Source organism: Desmodus rotundus, chromosome 3 (assembly GCF_022682495.2).
Source record: "Desmodus rotundus isolate HL8 chromosome 3, HLdesRot8A.1, whole genome shotgun sequence".
Lineage (NCBI taxonomy): Eukaryota > Metazoa > Chordata > Mammalia > Chiroptera > Phyllostomidae > Desmodus > Desmodus rotundus.
The window spans coordinates 35139261-35163054 of record NC_071389.1 but is presented as its reverse complement, the minus strand read 5'-3'; the positions used below and the strand labels follow the sequence as shown (position 1 = coordinate 35163054).

The 23794-nt window shown below is 34.7% G+C and overlaps 1 protein-coding gene across 10 annotated transcripts in view; it reads left to right on the top strand.

The window, feature by feature from the left end:
- TUT4 (terminal uridylyl transferase 4) overlaps positions 1-23794 on the top strand; it is a 102231-nt gene that overhangs the window by 4997 nt on the left and 73440 nt on the right. For 7 of the 10 annotated variants that reach the window (XM_053920096.1, XM_053920094.2, XM_053920091.2 and 4 more), the window contains exon 3: positions 20798-21678. In XM_053920096.1, coding sequence (XP_053776071.1) covers positions 20889-21678 — 790 coding nt within the window. In that variant the 5' untranslated portion in view covers positions 20798-20888. Of the gene's footprint in view, positions 1-9784; positions 10317-16823; positions 16943-19335; positions 19445-19770; positions 19791-20797; positions 21679-23794 lie in introns of those variants that run through there. The other 3 variants (XM_053920088.2, XM_053920089.1, XM_045204305.2) reach the window with 3 other exon arrangements.

Here is a 23794-nt window from a genome sequence, read left to right as displayed (position 1 = left end):
ATTCCAGACTAGTTTTCTTTGAGAATTCTGCCATCCAAATCTCTTTGTGTAAGAATTTTTAGTATGTTAGAAGGTTCTTTTCAGATGAAAACACCTTTGGGAGAAATCACCTTGTTGTCGTTACTCAGGAAGTTTTTTCACTCCTTGACCTGGGTTAGTTGACTACTTTATAGTATAGCACTAGAAAGCAATAGAATAAGGCACTGGGGAGTGTGGGCTGGAAAGGAGAAACATTCATGCAAGCTCAATGTTCTTCAGGAAACTTGAGGGAAGTCCTGATCTTTACACAAAGTAACCTGTACTTTCAGAAAGAAATAGGTATGTTTGTAAGCACACAGTAATCTGGTAATTTTAAATGGGTATTTGATTTACAATGCCAATAGAGAATTTTCTGCATAGTTACTCTGTGATCATTTCTTCCTGAAGATCTTGGAAGCATTAGGTCAGTCCTCACAACAACTCTCTTTATGTTATCATTTATAGGTGAGGAAAGTAGGTGCAGAAGAGTTAATTAAGTACCTTGGACAAGATCTCACAGCTGGTTTGCTGCAGAGTTAGGATTTGAACTCCGGGTGTCTGAGTCTACAATCAGAGCTCTTAACCACTATACTGTGTTGCATCGCAATTTGAGGTTGTCAAACCTTAGTGTACAGAGGGTGTTAAATTCAGTATAATCACATAGATTGTCAAAAAATATTTTGTAAGAACCTAAAGGATGACTTGTGAATAATAATTAAATCTGATTGCACTTTGTGGGTCTGAGCTATACACTGCACTTTAAATAATTGTCATTAAAATTGATCAGTCATTAAGTATTTAAGCTCCAGTCTTGTGCTGCATATTAGTTTAGGCCAGTAGTATTCAAACTATGTTTGGAGATTTTTTGAGGGGGTCTCTGAGTCACAAATGTTTTCATAGTAATAATAAGACAGTATGTGACTTTTCCCCTCTCTTCTCATTTGTAATGTAGAATAATGCCTACACAATATACAAAAATACTGCTTTGGTGGCTCATGGAAAGTGTAATAGTATATTCTTTCTGTCTCTTTTTCTTTGAGATATAATTTACAATACCATAAAACTCTTCAAAGTATGCAGTTCAATATATATTTGTAAGTCTGTGTAATCATCACTATCTAATTCCAGAACATTTTCTTTTTTATCCTTGAATTTATTGGGTGACATTGGTTAATAAAATTATATAGACTGCCAATATATGATTCTATGATACATTACCCGTATGTTGTATTGTGTGTTTGTCTCCCCATACCACCCCAAGTCAAGTCTCCTTCCATCACCATTTATTACTCCCATACCCTTTTCTACCTCCCCCCCCTTTTCCCTCTGGTAATTACCATACTGTTTTCTGTATCTTTGAATTTTTTTCTTAACCCCTTCACTCTTTTCACCATCCCCTGAACTCCTCTTCCCACTGACAGCTGCCAGTCTGATAATTCTAGGATGTTTTCATCTCCCCGCCCCCCCCCCCCCCCCCCCCCCCCCCCGCCAAAAAAACCTGTGTCCATTAGCAGTCACTCCCCCATCCCCCCTACAGCCTTTGGCAGTCACTAAACTACTTTATGGATTTGCCTATTTTGGACATTTCATATAAATGGAATTATACAGCATGTGACTTTTTTGTTCTTGGCTTCTTTCACTAAACATAATGTTTTGAAGGTTTGTCCATATTGTATCACGTATTAGCACTTCATTTCTTTTGAATAGTACTATATCCTATGGGATGTATTTGAACGAGATACCACATTTTATTTATCCATTTGATAGGCATTTGGGTTGTTTCCACTCTGGCTATTATGAATAATGTTGCTATGAATATTCATGTAAAAGATTTTATGTAGATGTATGCTTTCATTTCTCTTGAATATATACCCTGGAGTAGAATTGATATATTTATGTTTTCCCTTGTGAGGACCTGCCAAACTATTTTTCAGGAGGCTGCACCAATTTCTATTCCCACTAGTAAGGTATGAAGGTCTTAATTTTTCTACATCCTTACCAACACTTGTTATTATCCATCTTTTAAATTATAGCCTTCCTAGCAGGTGAAGTGGTATGTCATTGTGGTTTTGATTTACATTTCCCTAATGACTAATGATATTGAAGACCTCTTCATATGCCTGTTGGCTATTTGTGTATCTTATTTGGAGACATGTTAATTCACTATCCTTTGCCCACTTAAAAATTTGGGTTTTCTTGTAAGAGTTCTTTATATATTTTGGATACTAGATCCTTATTATGTATATGATTTGCAAAATTGTCTTGTTATGGGGGCTATTTTAACTTTTTAATTAAGAATGTAAAATATTACCATTTTAACCAATTTAAGTGTACATTCAGTGACATTAGGTGGATTCATATTGTGCAACCATCACCACATCCATCTTCAGAACTTTTATCGTTTTCCCAACCAGAACTCTGTACCCATCAAGTAGTATCTCCCCATTTCCTTTTCGCTGCAACTCCTAGAAACCAATGTCTATTTTCTATCTTCATGAATTTGACTATATATAATTAGAGTCATACGATACTTGTCCTTTTCTGGCTTATTCCATTTCAGTGTCTTCAAGGTTCTTCTATATTGTAGCATGTGCCAGAATCTAATTTCTCTTTAAGGCTAATAATATTCTTGTTATAGTTATACATCACACTTTTTTATCCATTCATCTGTTGATAAACACTTGGGTTGTTTCCACTTGCTGGCTGTTGTGAGTAAGACTGCTATAGATACGGGCATATAAATACCTGTTTAAGTCCCTGCTTTCAGTTCTTTGGGTATATCCCCAGAAGTGGAATTGCTGGATCACATGGGTAGATCTACATTTAATTTTTTTAGGAACTGCTATATTGTTCTTTTCATTTTCGTTAGTATGTTTTTGAAGTGCCTAAGTTTTCAATTTTGATAAAGTCCAATTTAGCTATTTTATGTTTGGTTGCCAGTGTTTCGGAGTCATAACTAAGAAATCATTGCCTAATCCAAGATTACAAAGACTTACACCTATGTTTCCTTGTAACAATTTTATAGTTGTAGCTTTTAATTTAGTTCTTTGATCCATTTTGAGTTTATTTTTGTATGTGGTATGAGGGAGAAGTCCACCTTCATTCTGTTGCATGAGGCTGTCCATTTGTCCCAGCACCATTTCTTGACAAGACTATTCTTTCCCTTGTTGAATGGTTTTGGCATCCTTGTTGAAAATCAATTGACCGTAAATGCCTGTGTTTATTTCTGGATTCTCAATTGATTTCTGGATTTTCCATTGATCTCTTTGTCTAGCCTTAGGTAAGTACCACCCACTCATGTTTACGGAGCTTTGTAGTAAGTTTTGAATCCTGAATCTTCAATTTTGAATCTTCAATTTTGTTTTTTCAAGATTGTTTTGGCTACAGTCCCTTCCAATTTGATAAAAGTTTTAGGATGAGTTTGTCAGTTTCTGTACAAAAAAAAAAAGGGGATGGGGGAGCTGGAGCTTTTGAAAGAAATTGTGATCAGTTTGGGGAGTATCATCATCTTAATATCAAGTTTCTCAGTTCATGAATATGAAATATTTTTCTATTTACTTTCATTTTCTTTAAATTGTGAGGGAAACCCCATCCCGCGGAGTCCTCCCGGCCACAGATGAAATGAGTTGGCCTGGACACAATCTGTCTGGGGGAAAAGGGACTGGCAATTCCCTCTAGTGGAGAATGCCCCAGCCCTTCCTTGAAATGGTATGTGCAGGGCTATACAGCATTCATGCATAGCTTATCAATCAATGTCAAAAGGCTATAGTTACAGAAAACAGATATTATCTATAGATAACAATTGAGGAACACAGAGATCTGCCTCAGGTCAGAGTCTGTTAGACATACTGACGCCAGATGGTCATTAAGGCATGGATCATGAGTTCAGGAATTTACTCCCCTATGTTTTGAACTTAAACATCTAGTTTATACCAACAGAGCTATACAAAGAAAAGCAAACTTCAAAGGGTACAATGAATTCTTCAGGCCTGATTTCCCCTTGGGACCCTCGGTGCTAGCATTGGGTCATGCCTGCCTCCTGTGTTCCTGGTTTTCTGGTCAAGTCTTACAAGCCTCTTTCAAGGCCTTGTTTGTGTGGGGCTGCAGTCTCTGATACCATACAAAGTGATCCCCAACAAAATTGGCCTTCACCTATTTATTACAAAAATGTTTTGTAATTTTCAGTGTATAAGTCTTATACTTTTGTTAAATTCATTGCTAAGTATTTTATCTTTAGATGCTATTATAAATGGAATTGTTTTATTTTTTGGTATTTCTAGTGTATAGAAATACAACTATTTTTATTTACTGATCTAGGATAGTAACTTTGTTGGACTCATTTATTAGCTCTGCTATTTTTTTGTGGATTCCTTAGGATTTTCTATGTAAGATAACATTATCTGCAAAAGTTTTATTTCTTCCTTCCCAGTCTGGATGCCTTGTATTTCTTTTTCTTGTCTAATTTCCCTGGTTAGTACTACGTTGATTAGAAGTGAAAACAGCAGACATCTTTGTCTTGTTTCTGCTCTTAGAGGAGAAAACATTTAGTCTTTCACCATTAAGTATGAGGTCACCTGTAGATTTTTCTTAGATGTCTTTTGTCAGATTGAGAAAGTTTTTTTCTATTTCTAGTTTGTTGAGTTTTTTTTTTTTTTAATCATAAAGGGGTATTAGATTTTATCAAATGCTTTTTTTTGCCTATTGGGGTGGTTATATGATTTTTGTCCTTTTTCCTATTGATATGGTGTGTTACATCAACTGATTTTCACGTATTGAACCAACTTTGCATTCCTGGAATACATACCCCTTGTTCCTGGTTTATAATCCTTTTGTTGCTGGATTTGATTTGTTTGTATTATTTTGTTGAGGATTTTTTACATCTGTTTTCACAAGAGATGTTGGTCTATAGTTGTTTGTGATGTCTTTGTCTGGTTTTGGTGGCAAGGTAATACCTCATAGAATGAGTTAATATATTCTGGTGTCTGAAAAATTTCTGTTTTAAAAATCTAATGATATAAATATCAATATTTATAAACCACAAAAAAACCTTTTTTTTCAATTTTTGGTAATTTTTTAATGGAATAAATAGATCCTGAGATCAGAAAGTTTGAGAACCATTGGTTTAGACTAACAGAGCAAAAATTGGGAGTCTTGTTTCTTGTTAGGCATAAACCACTCTCATTTGTGTCATTTTAGGCAAGTCATAAACTCAGTGCCTCATTAATGTGTAAAATGGAACATGACAAGACTATTAACTTTGCAGATGCATGAAGATAATGAATGCACACACCAGACATATATTAGCTGATGCTATATCATCAAAATTTTTATTTAATATACCTGTAGTTGTATTGAAAATACCTTTCGTGTACAACTTTTAATTTTTATCATTTCTACACATTTTTTTCATTGCAAAAAATTTTTTAAACAACATTTGTAAAAGCTTTGGGACTTTTTGCAGGAGCTTGTGGTATTGTTACGTGACTGTCTTGAATTGTGTCATACAGATAAAAATTTATTAGTTTGTTTTTAGAACTTGTACTTAAGCTTTCTGTGATAGTACCAGTTTTAAACCAGTGATTTTTTCATTATATGAGAGTTTTATATTTCCTTAGGAAGGCATTTCATAATCACTTTGGAAAGCTTTATAAACCACTCACAGTTATCATGCGTCCCCCCCCCCCCCCGCCCCTTTCTTGTGGTCCTATTTTTGTTCGGAATGTATTCTATTTTTCAGATTCGTTAAAACAGAAAAAAGATTGAGAACCATTATTCTAAATCCTTTCAGGGATGTAGCTTATTTTTCTTTCCTCCTCTAAAATTCTTCCTTTGAGACTGATACATGCTGGCTATGTTTCTTTTATCATATTTTGTCATTTCAATCTAGGAATCTCCAGGTCACTCCCCTGTATTCACGGATACCTTGGTGTAATTCTTGACAGCATATTGGGTGATTAAAAGCATAACATTTGAAGGTCATCTAGCACCTTAACTTAATTTTTCCTTACTTCCTTGTGTTCCAGTGGTATTCACCTTTACTTTTCTTGATACACCTACTCATATGGTTCTCAACCAGTTTTACTTCTGACCAATATCTCCCAAATATCTATATGTGCATTTTTCTTATTTCTTTAGTTTTCTGATCTATTCCTAATTTCTCTGTGTGTAGTCTCTTTTTGGCTTTATCCTTCCCCCAACTGGTACCATTACTGTTGTGCTTCCTTACCCTATTGGAATATTCATTGTCATTCCCCTACCCAGTATGAACTTAAATATTTGCAAATAGTATAAACTAGTAGACTGGAATTTTATATGTTTAGTTAGTTCCTTATCACAGCTTGACAGTGTTACAGATTTCTTTCCTGTTCTTCACATGTGCTATTTTACCTCTGTCTTAAGCCCTCTGCTGCCCTCTGCTTTTCTCAATGTGTGCTGGCCTTCTGTTTCATAGAACACTATTACAAAATTTCTGTTTCTTGCAGTTTTTTGAGATACGTACTGATAGGTGGCCCTGGCAAAAGAGGCTTCTTTAGTCAGATAGACTATAGTTGTAAATTATATCTCTTAGGTTTACCATGCTTACTAGCATATTGAAGACTATGAAAGGTCCTTCTGGAAAGAAACCCGTTTAACTTTAAAACAGCCTCACCACCTCCCCAGCCTCACTAAATGTCTTGTGATAAGGCCCCAAATAACCTTCTAATGCTTTTTACTATTATTGATAATTACTATTATTTACTTTACTGACTCATGTCCTTTTCCTCACCACTCTGTCTTCCTGCTCTGCTGAAGTTAACCTAAAACAGAAATTGTGCCACAGTTCTGCTTATAAATAAGTGTATGGCGTTTCTTTCCTAAAGTCATAAATTCTACTTAGTATACAAATGTGAACACCATTTCACATTCCCATTTCATCTGCTGTATTCATCATTATGCATGCTATTTTATGGTCCTGAAAACTTGTCAGTTTTATAAATACATTTTGTTTAATATGTACAAGTCTTATCTACTAGAACTATTCCTTCTCTTCCAAGTGGGACATTCTTTCTTAGCTCAACTATTATTTTCATGATGAGCTTTTCTTAGTTTCTTTCTTCAGGGTTTCCTTAGAACGTGTCACATAATACTGTCATTATTTGTTTAAATGATTATCTCCCCTTTTAAACATGAGCCCATATTTATTTTCATATCCCCAGTTTTTAACCCAGCACCTTATATGTGAATGTTGACAAATAATTTTTGTTAAAATTTTAAAATAGCAGGAAAAGTGCCACTATTATTATTAAAATAGAAAGCTGCCAAAATATATAAAGTTATAAGTTAACTAAAATCTGTCATACTTATTTATTTTTTAATATCATCCTAAACAATTAAAATTTTAAAATTATATTAAGCATGAATTTGACTGCTCATCTTTATATTGTGTAATGCCAGTTTTAAATGTAAATGTAAGAGTATATAAATAACTTATGTGGAATTGCTGGTATTTTATACTTGTACATAGATATTTCATTCTTATCAGAATAGGGGTGACACTGCACAATTTGCAACTGTTTCTATTTCACGTCTTTTTTTTAAAAGAATTAATTAATTAATTGATTAATTTAGAGAAAGAGGGAAAGGGAGGGAGAAAGGGAGAGTTACAGCAATGGGTGTGGTTGCCCCTCCCGTGGTCCCTACTGGGGACCTGGCGTGTGCTCTGACTGGTAATCAAGCTGTGACCCTTTGGTTCACAGGCCAGCACTCAATCCACTGAGCAGCACCTTCCAGGGCTATCTCACCTCTTTTATTTGCACATTTTATCAACACTTTCTATCTTTGACTTTGGCAGGACTGAAAGGAAAAGGAACTGTGGCTTGCTCTATCTTTCCCTTTCCTTCTCTCTCATCACTTTGAGCATAAGGGGTTGGTTAAAACCAAGGAATTAACATGAGAAAGGAAAGATATGATACTTTTTTTCATTATTCATGTTTCTTAGGATAGCATTGCCTTTCTTCTATGTTTGAAACAAGTTCTGATTCAAACAGAAAATATGGCTTCTTGAACTTTCTGTTTCCCTGCTTACTTAGTTGTAGGCAACATGCTTACCTTATACTCATTTTGAGTCTGGCTTAATTCCCACACAGCATGGATCCACTAGAAATCTGTACTTAATGTGTCATCACCAAAGCTACGTGAGAATGAAGCGGAAAGGAATGGCCAACATGCAGTTTAAATGTATCCTCTCTGTTCATGTGCATGTTGCATTGCCCCATGAGACTTCACTCCAAAACACAGATTTAAAGGTAAAATTAAGAATTTCAAGATGGTGACAGCAGAGCTTTAAATCAGGCACAGGGTCTTTCTGAATATGGAGCCCTATGTGACTGCACAGATCATGTGTCTATGAAATCAGTCCTGAACAAAAGGATTAGAGGGAGATAGTAATATGCATTGAGACAGGCTACCATAGTTCATCTTGTAGTAATGTGATAAGCATTGATAGGACTACCTTATTTTGAAGCATTCTGAGGGTTGTATTTCCTACTGCCTTGAAGTTAGGTGCAGCGAAGTGACTTGTTTTGGTAAAAAACGGGAGCACAGGTGAACAGCGCTGTTCCCTCTTCCTGTTTTGTTACTAGTGGGTGGTAACACAAGATTAAAGCAGTTTGGAATGCTGAGCCAGTGCAGGAAAGACAGCCTTGGACAGTCACAGAGGATTTTGCAGGAGTTGATAAATCAATTTATGTTGTGATCAGCATTTGTTATTATAGCATAATGTGGCCCACAATGAGTAATAGAGTTTGTGAAATTTCAAAATGAGTGTGGTATAGAAGTACAAGCCTTATAGGACCAGCACAGTTCTATATCACCTATGAGGCCTAGTAGCTATCCTCAACAAACAAGTAAATCCACCAGAAACCCATTCGGTATATTATTATAAGTAAATACCCAGGAGCTGCTTGATAATGAATGAATTAAGAGCTTTCTAGTATATCTTGCATTACAGAAATCTTTATGTAGAGAGCTATTTCTTGATCATTTGTTTACAAGGAAGAGGAGGAAAATGTGGCTTCAGTACTTTGGGAATCCAGATTAATTTCTGTATCTCATTAGGAAAAAAACCCCCAAACAACTGGCAATCTCAGGCTGTTTAACAAATTGCTTGTGAGTAAAGCTAATTTATACTTCTTTGACCATTGGTGTTCAGGATTCTAATGTATATTGGAATGGCCAAAGCGGCGATTCTTTATAAAGAGGTTTACCAAATGAACAAAGAATGAAAAGGCTTCAATAACCAAAGACACCTAGATAACCAGGTTGTTTGTTAGCATCTAGGTAATTCAGTTTAGAAACCCAATTTATTCACAAAACTGGCTTTAAGTGGGGGCCATTCCACTTGCCTTTGATCATAGAAAATTCTGTCAGTTGATTTACCCATATAAAAATTTAGGTTTTTTTAAACCTTTAGCTGTTTTAGAGAGTGATTAACATTTACAATATGAGCTCCATGATACTTTATATAAGCTTAATGCACATTATTTTGATTAAAATGTTTTTGAGTTAAAAATTTTTTGAGTTAAAATATACCTATCAAAATTTACTTTTTAAATCATTTTTCTGTACAACTCAGTGGCATTAGTACATTCACGATGTTGTGTAATCATCATCACTGTCTTATCTACAGAATGTTTTTTATCATCCCAAACAGAAACTTTGTACCTATTAAGCAATACTCCCCATTTCCCTCCCCCTACAGCCCCTTATAATTTTTGTTCTATTTTCTGTTTCCATGAATTTGCTTATTCCAAATATCTTATATAATTGAATCATAAAATATTTGCCCTTTTGTGACTGCTTATTTCATTTAGCACAGTGTCTTCACAGTTCATTCATGTTGTAGTATATATCAGAATTTCCTTTTAATGGCTGAGTATATGTATTTGTATGCCACATTTTATTTATCTGTTGATAGATAGTTGGCTTGCTTCTACCTTCTGGCTATTATGAATAATACTGCAGTGAACATGGGAATACAGATATCTGAAGTCCCTGCTTTTAATTCTTTTGGATATATGCCTAAGAGTAGAATTGGTGGATCATGTGGTAATGCTATGTTTAACTTTTTTAGGAACTGCAGAACTGCTTTTTACATTGGCTGCATCATTTTATTTCCACCAACAAGTTCATGAGGATTTCAGTCTTGCCACATCTTTACCAATATTTGTTATATTCTTCTTTTTTTCTGCTAATCCTAGTGGGTATGAAATAATATCATATTGTAGTTTTGATTTACATTTTCCTAATGACTAATATTGGTGAGTATCTTTTCATGTATTTATTGACCATTTCTTTATCTTTGGAGAAATGTCTATTTAAGTCTTTTGCCTATTTGTAAAGTGGGTTTTCTGGCTTTTTGTTATTGAGTTGTAGGGGTTCTTTATATATTCCGGATACTAGACCCTCATCAGATATATGATTTTCAAATATTTTCTTCCATTCTGTTGATCATCTATATTTGCTATTTTGGTAGTGTCCTTGATAAACAGAATTTTTAGTTTTAAAAAATTGAGACATGATTGAATATACTATTAGTTTCAGGTATATAGCATAACGATTTAATATTTGTATATATTGCAAAATGATCACAATAAGTCATGCTAAGATCCATTACCACACATAGTCGCAAACTCTTGTAATGAGAAATTTTACTATTTACTCTTAGCAACTTTTAAATACATAGTACAGTATTTAGTCATCACCCTGTACATTACATCCTTAGGACTTATTTATTTAATGACTGAAAGTTTATACCTTTTGACCATTCCCCCCCAACCATGTCTAGCAACCACCAGTTTGTTCTCTGTGAGTTCAGTTTTTGTTTTAGATTCCACATATAAGGGAGATCGTGTGGTATTTGTCTTTCTCTGTCTGACATATTTCACTTAGCATAATGCCCTCAGAGCCTATCCATATTGTTGCACATGGCAAGGATTTATTTATTTATTTATGGGTTTATTTATTTTTTATTTTATTTTACTTTTTTAAGATTCTATTTTACTTTTTAAAGGTTCTGTTTTATTTTTAAAGTATATTTTATTGATTATGCTATTACATTTGTCCCATTGTTTTCTCCCCTTTATCCCCCTCTGCCTTGTACTCTCCCTTTCTCAAGTATTCCCTCCTACCTCCTTAGTTCATATCCATGGGTTGTAATACATATAACTTCTTTGGCTTCTCCATTTCCTATACCATTCTTAACTTCCTCCTGTCTATTTTGTGCCTGCCAATTATGCTTCTTATTCCCTGTACCTTTTCCCCCATTCTCCCCTCTCCACTGATAACCTTTCATGTGATCTCCATTTCTGCCATTCTATTCCTGTTCTAGTTGTTTGCTTTTATATATATATATATATTTTAGGTTCAGTTGTTGATAATTGTGAGTTTGAGTTTGTTGTCATTTTACCATCAATATTTTTGATCATCTTCTTTTTCTTAGATAAGTCCCTTTAACATTTCATATAAGGGCTTGGTGATGATGAACTCCTTTAACTTTAACTTATCTGGGAAGCACTTTATCTGCCCTTCCATTCTGAATTATAGCTTTGCCAGATAGAGTATTCTTGGATGTAGGTTCTTGCCTTTCATGACTTTGATTATTTCTTTCCAGCCCCTTCTTGCCTGTAAGATTTCCTTTGAGAAATCAGCTGCTAGTCTTAAGGGAATTCCTTTGTGGGTAACTGTCTCCTTTTCTCTTGCTGCTTTTAAGATTCTATATCTTTAATCTTGGGTAACTTAATGATGATGTGCCTTGGTGTGTTCCTCTTTGGGATTCTCTGGGCTTCCTAGACTTCCTGGAAATCTATTTCCTTCCCCATATTGGGGAAGTTTTCCTTCATTATTTGTTCAAATAAGTTTTCAACTTCTTGTTCCTTTCTGTTCTTCTGCCTCTGGTGCATCTATGATTCAGATATTGGAAAGTTTATACTTGCCCCAGAGGTTCCTAAGCCTCTCCTCATTTTTTTTGAATTGTTTCTTCATTTTGTTCCAGTTGGATGTTTATTTCTTCCTTTTGTTCCAGATTGTTGATTTGAGTCCTGGTTTCCTTCCCTTCACTGTTGGTTCCCTGTATATTTTGCTTTATTTCATTTGTTCTTTCATTTTTCCACCAAGCTCAATCAGTTCTGTGAGCATCCTGATTACCAACCAGTGTTTTGAACTCTGCATCAGATAGGTTGGCTATCTCCCCTTCACTTTAGCTCTTTTTCTGGAGTTTTGATCTCCTCTTTGATTTGCGCCATAGTTCTTTGTCTCGGTGCACCTAACGTGTTGTAGGGGGGCGGGGCCTTAGGTAATCACACAGGTGAGGCAACCCTCTTTGCCGGGGGTGGCGCTGTCTTTGGGGGAGGGGTCAGAGAGGGAAGAATGCAACTGGTTTGCTTGGCTGTAGCCGCACCTTCCATCAAACTCTGTCCTGTGAGACTGGGAGTTTCTCCGGCCTTGGCAACACCCCTTGGTAGTTTATAGCTAGCTTGAAGCTTTAGTTTCCCTTTCAGCCAGCTCCACTCGCTGAGCGCGGTCTGCTGCTGTTGCCTCCGCAATCCTCTCCTTGCCTGCGCGATCCTCGCCTTGCTGGGCTGCTGGTCTCCGTCCCTCTTACCAGTCTGGTGAATGTTTCTTTAATTCCTTGGTTGTCGGGATTCCATGCAGTTTGATTTTCTAGCACTTCTGGTTGCTTATTGCTTTTAGATTGCTTATTATCTGCCTTTTGGTTGTGCGAGGAAGTGAAGGATTTCTACCTAGCCTCCATCTTGGCGGGACCCGTGTTTTTATAGTGTCCATACCAACGTATGAATATAGCTCACAACAGCGCACAAAAGTTCCACTTTCTCCACATCCTTGATGGCACTTACTGTCTTTTTTTAAATAACAGCCATTCTAACAGATGTGAGGTGGTATTTCATTGTGGTTTTGATTTACATTTCCCTGATTATTAGTGATATGGAGCACCTTTCCACGCACTTGTTGGCCATCTGTATGTTGTCTTTGGAGAACTGTCTCTTCAGATTCTCTGCCCATATTTTAATCTGATTTTTTTTTTTTTTTTTTTTGCTGTTGAGTTCTTCATATATTTTGGATACATCCGCTTAGCTGATACATGATTTGCAAATATTTCCTGTTATTCTGTAGGTTGCCTTTTCATTTTGTTAATGGTTTCCTTTTCTCTGAGCAAACTTTTTAGTTTGATGTAGTCCCACTTGTCTATTTTTGCATTCGTTGCAATCTTAATGAAGTTGATGAAATCCAATTTATTTTTTTTTTATTGTCTGCTTTTGATGTCATACTTAAGTAACTTGCCAAACCCAAGGTCACAAAAATTTATAGTTTTCATATTTTGAGTGTTTGTGTGTAGAGTATAAGGTGTAGTTTTTCTTATTTTATGGTTGTTCAGTTACAGTTGTCTGCATTTTCTCCCCATTCCTAAGGTATAGTTTTTTTTTTAAAAATTTTATTTATTTTTAGGGAGAGGGGAAGGGAAGGAGAAAGAGAGGGAAACATCAATGTGTGGTTGCCTCTCCCATGCCCCCTAGTGGGGGCCGACCTGGCCTGCAACCCAGGCATGTGCCCTGACTGGGAAATCGAACCAGCAACCCTTTGGTTTGCAGGCTGGCACTCAATCCACTGAGCCACACCAGCCAGGGCAGGTATAGTTTTTGTATAGTCCTTAAATTTAGGTCTTTGATCCTTGTGTTTTTATCTTTCCATTTTTGAAAATATAAGTATACATACTCTCTTCTTTCTTATTCAAAATTAACATACAATATCCTGCTATGTACCATATTTTGTTGTGTATAATGTGTACACTTTTACCCAAATTTTTGAGGGAAAACTAAGTACATTATACATGGGTATAACGATCACATACGATGGGTATAATAATCCTGTGTATAATGCGCACAAAAACATGGGTGTGCACTACACACAGGAGTGCATTATACGTGACAAAATATGGTATATTACTATTTTTCACTTAACACTATATCTTTACCTTCACTCTATAGCAAAATAGAGGTTTTCTCTATTTTACAGCTGCATAGTAATATATTTCATGGTTTTGTGATAGTTTTTGCTACCAGTTCCCTATTGGTGGTCATTTGAGTTTTTCCAGTTGTTTGCTTTTACAATAAGTGCTTTACTAAGTGTAAACCTTGTCTTATTTGATCCATTTTGAGTTAATTTTTGTAGTTCTTGTAAGGTCATTTCAACGTCATTTTTTGAAGTGGATATCCCATTTCCCAAGCACTATTTGATGAAAAATACTGTTTTTTCCATTGAATACTTTTAGCACTTTTGTCAAATCAATTGACTGAGTATATGAGAGTTCATTTCTGGGCTCTCTATTCTATTGATCTACGGTCCTGTTTTTATGCTAGTACCATACTGTTTTGATTACTGTAGCTTTGTAGTAAATTTTGAAGTCAAGAAGTATGAAACTTCCAACTTTTGTTTTCTTTTTCTGGATTGTGTTGGCTATTCAGACTGCCTTGAAATTCCTTATTAATTTTAGTGTGGGCTTTTCTATTTCTGGAAAAGATGCCATTGTTATTTTGATAGTGGATCTGTAGATCACTGGTACTATTGGCATCTTAACAATATTATAAACAATATAAGTTATTGTTTACAATAATAATTATAATTTACATGGAGGGAATAAGTGGGAGAGTACACAGTGGGCTGCAGTTCCAGCTTTCCACAGCTTTGGGAAAGCAGCCTGAACAGTTTTTGGGACTCTTGAGCTCAATAACAATAGTCAGTGGGTTGAGTGATTATTAATGCTTTTAAGTGAATGATAAATACTATAAAAGACATGTCTCCCAGCCTCCATTCCCTTGTGACTATAGGATACATGAGCTTAAAATACTTCCTCCTTCCCAGCATCTCATTGGCAGTGATCAGAATTTGAAAGGGGAACAGCAAGGAAGAGATAGGCAGGGAAAGTAGGCTGGAAGGAATCCATAAATATGGAATGTTCCATTTACTTAAGTTTTTTTTAAGATTTCATTTATTTTTAGAGAGGGGAAGGGAGGGAGAGAAACATCAATGTGTAGTTTCCCCTTGAGTGCCCCCTACTGGGGACCTAGTGGCAACCCAGTCATGTGCCCTGATTGGGAATTGAACCAACTCTTTGATTCATAGGCTGGCACTCAGTCCACTGAGCCACACCAGCCAGGGCCCGTTCATTTAAATCTTTTAATTTCTTTCAGTAAGTCTTGTAGTTTTCAGTGTACAAATTATTGTCTCCTTGGTTAAATTTATTCTTCAGCATTTAATTCCTTATTTCTTCCTTTCCAATTTTGGATGCCTGTTACTTCTTTTATTTTCCTAATTGCTTTGGCTAGAAGTTCCAGTACTATATTAAATAGAACTAGCAGAAGCAAATATCTTTTTCTTATTCCTGATTTGAAGGGAAAACTTTTCAATCTTTTAATAGTGAGTCTAGTTTTATTGATAGCTGTGGTGCCACCCTCCCTTTTTTCTCCCCCCTCTCCTCCTCTCTATTACTAGTACTAGTTTATTGAATTTTTCTATTACTAGTTAATTGAAATTTTTTTTAATCATGAAAACGTGCTGGATTTTGTCAAATGCCTTTTTCTGCATCAGTTGAGATGACCATGTGTTTTTCTGTTCAATTTATTGATGTGGTATATATGACATTGATTTATTTCATATACTGAACCATCCTTATATTCTGAAGATAAATCTCTTGGTGATGGTGTATAATCCTTTCATATGCTGTTGAATTTGGTTTGTGTGTATTTTGATGATTTTTGTTTTGCGTGAATATTTATAGTATCTAGGTAATTCTGGTCTCATAGAATGGATTAGGGTGTTCCCTCCTTTTCAGTTTTTTTTTGGGAAGAATTTGAGAAGGATGGATGTTAATTCTTTAGATATTGAGTAGACTTCACTTCACCATTATAGACTTCTGGTTTTTGGCTTTGGGGGGGGGGGTTGATTAATTCAGTATTTACTGGTTATAAGTGTGTTTGTAGTTCGTGTATTTGTAGGGATTTACCCATTGTATCAAGGTTATTCAATTAGTGTACAGTTGTTCTCAGTGTTCATTTATTATTCTTATTTTAAAAATCATGTGAAGCTTGCTTTTATAATTAAAAAAAAGTGGGTAAAATGTAAGTTGTTTTCATTTGTCTCAAAGTATTTTCTAATTTCTCCAGTGATTTCTTGGACCCATTGGTTGGTTGTGCATTGTTTAATTTTCACGTATTTGTGAATTCTCCAGGTTTTTTTTTGTTACTGGTTTGATTTTTAATTTTCTATTGTAATGTGAAAAGAGACTTTGTATGTCTTCAGTCTTTTTAAATTTATGAAGAGTTTTTTTGTGCCCCAACATAACAGTTCTGGAGAATGTTCCATGTGCGTTTGAGAAGAATATGTATTGTGCTTATGATGGCTATACTCTTCCTGAATATATGTCAGTTTTATAGTGTTATTCAAACCTGTATTTCCTTAATGATTTTCTATCTGATTCCTCTGTCAATTGTTACTTTTTTTTTTTTTTTTGGAAGATGTTATTTATTTATTTTTAGAGAGGGGAAGGGAGGAAGAAAGAGGGAGAGAAACATCAATGTGTGGTTGCCTCTTGTGTGCCCCCTACTGGGGACGTGGCCTGCGACCCAGGCATGTGCCCTGACTGAGCATCGAACTGGTGACCCTTTGGTTCGCAGGATGGCACTCAATCCACTGAGCCACACCAGCCAGGGCTTATGATTATTTTTAATCCTCACTTGTGGATATGTTTTTTTTGATTTTTAGAGAGAGAGGAAGGGCTGGGGGGTATGGAGAGAAGGAACATCAGTGTGAGAAATACATCAGTTGGTTGCCTCCTGTGTGCATCCCCGTGGAGATTGAATCTACAACCTAGGTATGTGCCCTGACCAGGAATTGAACCTACAACCTTTTGGCGTATGGGACAATGCTCCAAGTAGCTGAGCCATGTGGCAGGAGTACTTTTTTTTAAAAAAAAAGAATTTATTTTACTTTATTGCATTCTGATTCTTTTGAAATAGATATCCTGAACATGATGTACATAGTACTTCCCAGTTACTCCTAAACAGTGTAAATTGCCTGAAAGTGAGGGACATTTGTTCACTTTTATAAACATTATTATGTGAAGGGAGCACATGGGAGGGAAAATCAGACATTAGATAATGACAAGTTAATCAGTTTATATCTTTGCATGTTATCCATTGTGTAAAATCCTAAGATATGATGATTCTTTCATCATAGTACCTCACAAGCAAGTGTGTGGGCGGGCCTTGTGCCCTGTACCAAAGCACATTTTCATCATGGAAAAATTCCCTAGCTGAATCTTCCTCTTCCAGTTTATTCACATCACTTAATCACATCACAGAAAGGATCATGAGGTTTATCCTTGGTTAATAAATTATTTTCTGCTCTCGCTAGTGTGGCTCAGTGGATTGAACTCTAGCCTACAAACCAAAGGGTCACTGGTTCGATTCCCAGTAAGGGCACATGACTGGGTTGCAGGCCAGGTCCCCAGAAGGGGGCGTGCGAGAGGCAACCACACATTGATGTTTCTCTCCCTCTCTTTCTTCCCCTTTCTAAAAATAAATAAAGTCTAAAAATTATTTTCTTAGTGGTTGCCTTGGAGACAGTGTAACTAATAAATTTTATAACAGCTAAATTTGAGCAATACCAACTTAGTTTCAATAGTATACAAACACTCTGATCCTATATATCTCTGTTTATATTGTTATTGTCACAGATTACATCTTTATACACTTGTGCTCATTAACATTGTCTTTTTGTACATTAGCCTTTTAAATCATGTAGGAAAAGTTACAAACCAAAAGTACAGTAATACTGGCTCTTTTATATACCTATGTAGTTACCTTTACCAGTGTCCTTTATTTCTTCTTACGACTTTGAGTTACTGTCTGGTGTCCTTTCATTTCAGCCTTAATAACTTCCTTTAGCATTTCTTGTAGATCATGTCTGCTGGTAATGAACTTTTTGAGCTTCTGTTTAGAAGTGCCATAATTTCTCCTTTATAAAGGATAGTTTTGCCGCAAGGCTATTGAGTACTTGGTTGACAATTTTGTTTACTCAGGACTTCAACTATATCATCCACTGTCTTCTGGTCTCCATGACTTCTGGGGAAATCAGCTGTTAATCTTATGGTGGATCCTTTGTGCATGAGAAGTTGCTTCTCTTTTGCTGCTTTCAGAATTTTCTCTGTGTCTTTGGTTTTCAACGATTTAACAATAATGTACTTAGTGTGGATTTCTTTGAGTTTATTTTGCTTGGAGTTTTTGAGCTTCTTGGATATGTATAATTGTGTCTTGCATCACATTCGGGAAGTTTTCAGCTGTTATTTTTAAAGTATTTTTTTGTTTTCTTCCTTCTGAAACCTCTCTTATGCATATTAGTGTGCTTGATAGAGAAGAAAACAAATAAATAGGAATTCAAGAAGCAATACAGTGAGCAGGAAAAAATTTCAGGAAAATGTTTAGTATTTTCAGAAGCCAGATGATTTCTTATGATTTCTTGTCTCATCAACTTACGAGACAAGATCAGAATGCTATGCAAAGGAATAATCAGAGATTTAGATAATTCTCAGAAATGAAAACATGATAGTTCAGTTTTTTTTCATAACATATTCCTACTAAAAATTTAAATGTGCCTTTATTTATATGAAACAAATATCGCCTTAAAGTGAAACCTGGCAATTTTTTGAGTCTTGAACTCTTCATTAGCATTTATTTATGTTAACTATTGATTTTTAGAAATCTTTGTAGCTTATATACAAATTTGATACACAGAATTTTTTATTTATGGCCTTTGTCACTAAGATGACATCTACAAAGTTATTCAGGAGTCCTTATCATAGAATAGTATTAGAAAATTTAAAATACTTCAATTACTGGATTAGGTAAAACTAAACTTTTAGAAATAGAACCCATTTTATTTTTAACATTAGGAACTTGGTAGCAGTTTCTACAAGAATTTAGGCATAGTCAAATATTTGACAACTGTTTACAGTAAAATACCTTATCAAAAGCAATGAAAACAAAATGTATTAATTAAATAAATTCAAATGTCCAAAACCAGGATATTTACTGGATGAAAGTGCTGTAGCTTTTTACTGGAAAATAATGTTAGTTCAAAAAGAAATTAACGGTGAAAATCTAGTATGGGTTTGGCTTAAATATTAATTATCATAATTTCTTAAAATACTGCTTTATAAAATAATTTAGGAAGACTGGTAAGTTTTTTTTTTTTTTTAAATAAAAGACAACCTGGGCAGAGATCAAGACACAGAATATAGAGGACTCTATTACCAATAAGAATTATAAAAGCTGAGTTCAAGTTGAATAAGATGTTTCAGTGAAGATATAACTAGGTGAGTTCAGATTTCTTTGCATATGTTTTGGCATAAATACAGGTAGTTGGCAGTAAATGATTTGTGTCCTGATCTTTTTATTTTTGGTAATATTTTTGTGTTTGTATAATGTTGTTATATTAGAAGTGTTCTACTGCCTAAATATGTAGTTTAATAAATTAACCAAGTAAAATTAAAGGTGCTACACATGCAGCTTGCTTTTGCTGACTCTAATTTTTACTAATTTTGTTAAACTTTGTTTAGAGGCATAGGTCTGAATTTAAGGCCTGCAGGGTAATGTGAACAACAACAACAACAACACAACAACAACAAAAATTCCCTGCTTTCCATAAGTATTATATACAAGGTATTTCTAATATTGGACTGATTAAAATGCAGTACTTTAATTTGCTTATAGTTTATATTGTCTGGTAAATGCAAAATTGTTCCTATTACATTTAGAACAAAATGAGTTCCGATTTTAATGTGTTGTTACTATCATCTTTCTAAAAATATTTTTTAGAGCAGTTTTAGTTTCACAGTAAAATTGAACAGAAGTTCAGAAAGACCAGAGTGCCCATATACTACCTTCCCCACCAGAGTATAGCCTCCCCCACTATCAACATCCCTGCAGCACCGAAGTACATTTATCACAGCTGGAACTTACATTGACACATCATTATTGCCCAAAGTCTATAATTTACATTGGTTTCATTCTTAGTGGAATACATTCTATGTAGTATGACAAAGGTATATTGACACATATCCATCATTATAATATCATACAAAATTTTAGTATCATTTTTTAACTCTGGGTTTGTCTTGTTTAAAATTTTTTTTAACCTCAGAAAAATTTGTTAAAGTGCTTTATACTTCAGAGGTGAAAAAAATATATTGAATTATGTCCCTATATTTAGAGAACCAAGTTTGAAAGTTAGTGACATAAATATGTAGTGTTTTAATAGGAAAGTCATGTGAGCAAGATCCTACCAGTTAGACTTTATGAACTGATTTCTTATGTTGCAAATAGATTGAAATTCTTGTGTTTTCTTTGTTCTATTTCCTTTTATGTTATTTGTGGCACATCATAATTATTTTCTTTTTAGTTGAAATTTTTGTTGAGTAATATAAAACATTTTAGTTACAATATTCCCTTGTTTTGGTGACATATTGCCATAATTGCATTAGAGCCGCCTTTATGAGCATTTGTCTATTATTTAAGTGGGCTTTAATTCTTTCTCATATAGTTTTCAGAGTTTAAACTCTTTTTCCATTTTTTTTAGTTTTGAGAACAAATTTTAAGTTTTTTTGTCTCACGAATTTTTGAAAAATGACTTTTGCATTTTAAATAACTTTTTTTTTTTAATTCCATAGCTCTTGCACAAACTGGATTTGAAGCAATTCAAACTACTGGAGATCTGCTATATTACAATATCACAATTGGGAAGAAGCAGGTTTTCAAATAATGGAAGAGTCTAAGACCTCTAAAAATGAAAATCATGAACCAAAGAAGAATGCTTGGGCTCTTTCTGAAGAAAGCAGAACAGTTAGAATTGTAACTAATCAAACTTTGAAAGCCAGAAATGACAAATCCATAAAAGAAATTGGGACCAGCTCTCCAAATAGGAATAGTAGCAAAAAAAATAAGCAAAATGATATTTGTATAGAAAAAACAGAAGTTAAATCATGTAAAGTAAATGCTGCCAGTGTTCCAGGCCCTAAAGATTTGGGGTCAGTCCTTCGAGATCAAAGTCATTGCAAAGCAAAAAAGTTACCTAATTCACCTGTCAGAGCAGAAAAGGTGCCTGTTTCACTGGCCAAAGTAGAAAAGGCATCCAATTTACAGGCAAAAGCAGAAAAATCACCAAAGTCACATAATTCACCAGTGAAAGCAGAAAAGGCACCCAGTTCACAGTCAGTGATAGCAGAAAAGGCACTTAGTTCACAGAAGAAAGCAGAAAAAGCACCCAGTTCTCAGATGAAATCAGAAAAGGTTCCTAGTTCACCAGCAGAAGCAGAGAAGGTGCCCAGTTTACTGTTGAAAGAAAACACGAGACAGACAGAATTACAACAGACTGGGAAAAGAATTCCAAGCTCCTTGACTTCTCTGGACAAAGTGAATATTGATGTTGTAGAGGGAGAAAGATCTGCTCTGGAAAACTCACCACAATCTCAGAAGCAACAAACATCTACAGATAATACTGGTGAATCTGATGATAGTGCCTCAGGAATTGAAGACATATCAGATGATTTGAGTAAGTACAAATTAGATTATCCTGTAAGTCACCTTTTTGGAGGGATTTGCCTACGTTAATACTAAATCCCTAGTTTTATTTTAACCACTTTGTAATTCAGAAGGCATAAATAACGTGATTCTTTAAGCTAAAAAAGAACTTTTACGTTTATTATGGTATGTAAAAAGACTGTGCAAATATGAATTTAGTGACTCCTATAGTCAGTATAGTCAGGATGTTTCCTTCTCTCACCTCCCCTTCCACCTTCCTTCTCCCTTCTCCCTTTTCTTTTCCCTCTTCTCATACTCTTTCTGAATGGTCCTGGTAGTATATTGCTCATTCATTCACCAAACGTGTGTATTGAGTTTTTATTATATGTCAAGCATGTGTTTACAATGGAAAACCCTACCATACCAAACGAAAACCAAACCCCAAAGCCCCGGACCTCAAGAAAGCTTAGTTAGATGGGAGTGATACAGATAAGGTGGTGATTTAGTTATCAAAAACTTGAGTTGAGAATGCACATGGTTTAATTGAGAAATTTAGACTTTGGGTTGGAAAAAAATGCATGATATAAATGTGAGACTGCAGGTATGACTGAGATTCAGTATGACTAGAAGAGGGAATTGAGGAGGAAAGTGGCAAAAAATGCTACTGAAAAGTACCCAAGAATTGGATAATAAAGGCTCTTTCAAGACATTATAAACAGTTCAGACTTTTTTGTGTTTTGAGAAGCCATTGAAGAGTTTTAGGTAGTGCTATGTATAGTGCTATATATATTTGTACACACACACATTATATATCTATATACACACACACACACACTATATATATAGTGCTACATACAGTGCTGTATGTATACACACACAATGAGAAGTGATTGAAGAGTTAGGTAGTGCTATATATAGTGCTATATATATATATATCGCTATAAATATATACCATATATTATTTGGATTGGCTACAGTGCAGCAGATTCTTCGATGGAAACAAGACTGGAACCACAGATTGGTTAGGACACTGTTGAAGTTTACTTGAAAGTTATTGGTATAAAATTCATTTTCTTCTGGGATTTTTCTCTGAGGTTAATTAATTGTTTATAAATATTATCCTTGTCTTTTAAGTACTTTAATTCTGATTTTAATGATTTTTTTTTGTGGTCTTTTTTCTTAATGTTTCTGTGGTTCAAAGAATAAAACCTTTTCTTGATGTATAGACAAAAAACATAAAAGCTACTTTTAAATCCTTATTTACCATGCTTTGAGAAACACTGGTAAAGAGTTCAGAAATAGCTTTTTATTTATGGTGGTACAGAGATATATTAACAGGCCATTAAAAAAAAAACTTTAGTAGTATCTTTAGGTATATAAGATAAAATAACTTCATAATTTTATAGGTAAGGCTTAGGACAAGGCCAACAAAAGTAATTTGAAGACAGTATCAAGTAAATAATAGTACTTATAGAGTTTAAATATGACAAATTTAAACATGATAATAAGTGAATGATTGAAGTTGGCAAGAAAACTGGTGCATAACGTCACTTATGAGGTTCTCATTACTTAAATTAGTGAAAAATCTGGTTTAAAGATTATATTTTTAACATAAATGAGGCGATAGTGTGATAGCTAAGAGTGTGGGCCCTGGAGTAAAATCCCATAGGTTTTGAAGCCCATTTTCCCCACATAATAACTTTGCAATGTTGTGTAAGTTGTTTTCTCTTAAAATGTTTCTCAATTTCCTCATTTTATAAAAAGTAGAGATGCTGCTGCCTATGTTAGGCAGGTTAAGTGAAATAATCTGGTAGAGTGTACTTTTGTTATTAACATGGAGAACAGCTGAGCTGGCTTAAGGAAACTAGTAGACCAAGTAGAAGTCTTTTTTGGAGACTTGGTTTGGCATGTTAATAAAAATGATTTACAGTTCTGCATAGCAATCATTTTTATTAAATAAGTGCTTCTTCTGTTTTAAAGGGTTCTCTTTAATGTATATAATAATCTGCCTTGAAGTCACTTTAGCACTTTATCATATGAAAAATCTAAATTAATAATATTTGAAGTATTTCTTATTAGATTACCATTTTATAAATAAAATAAAACCTTTATATCTGGATCATTGTCTATTGGGACTTACTAGGCTT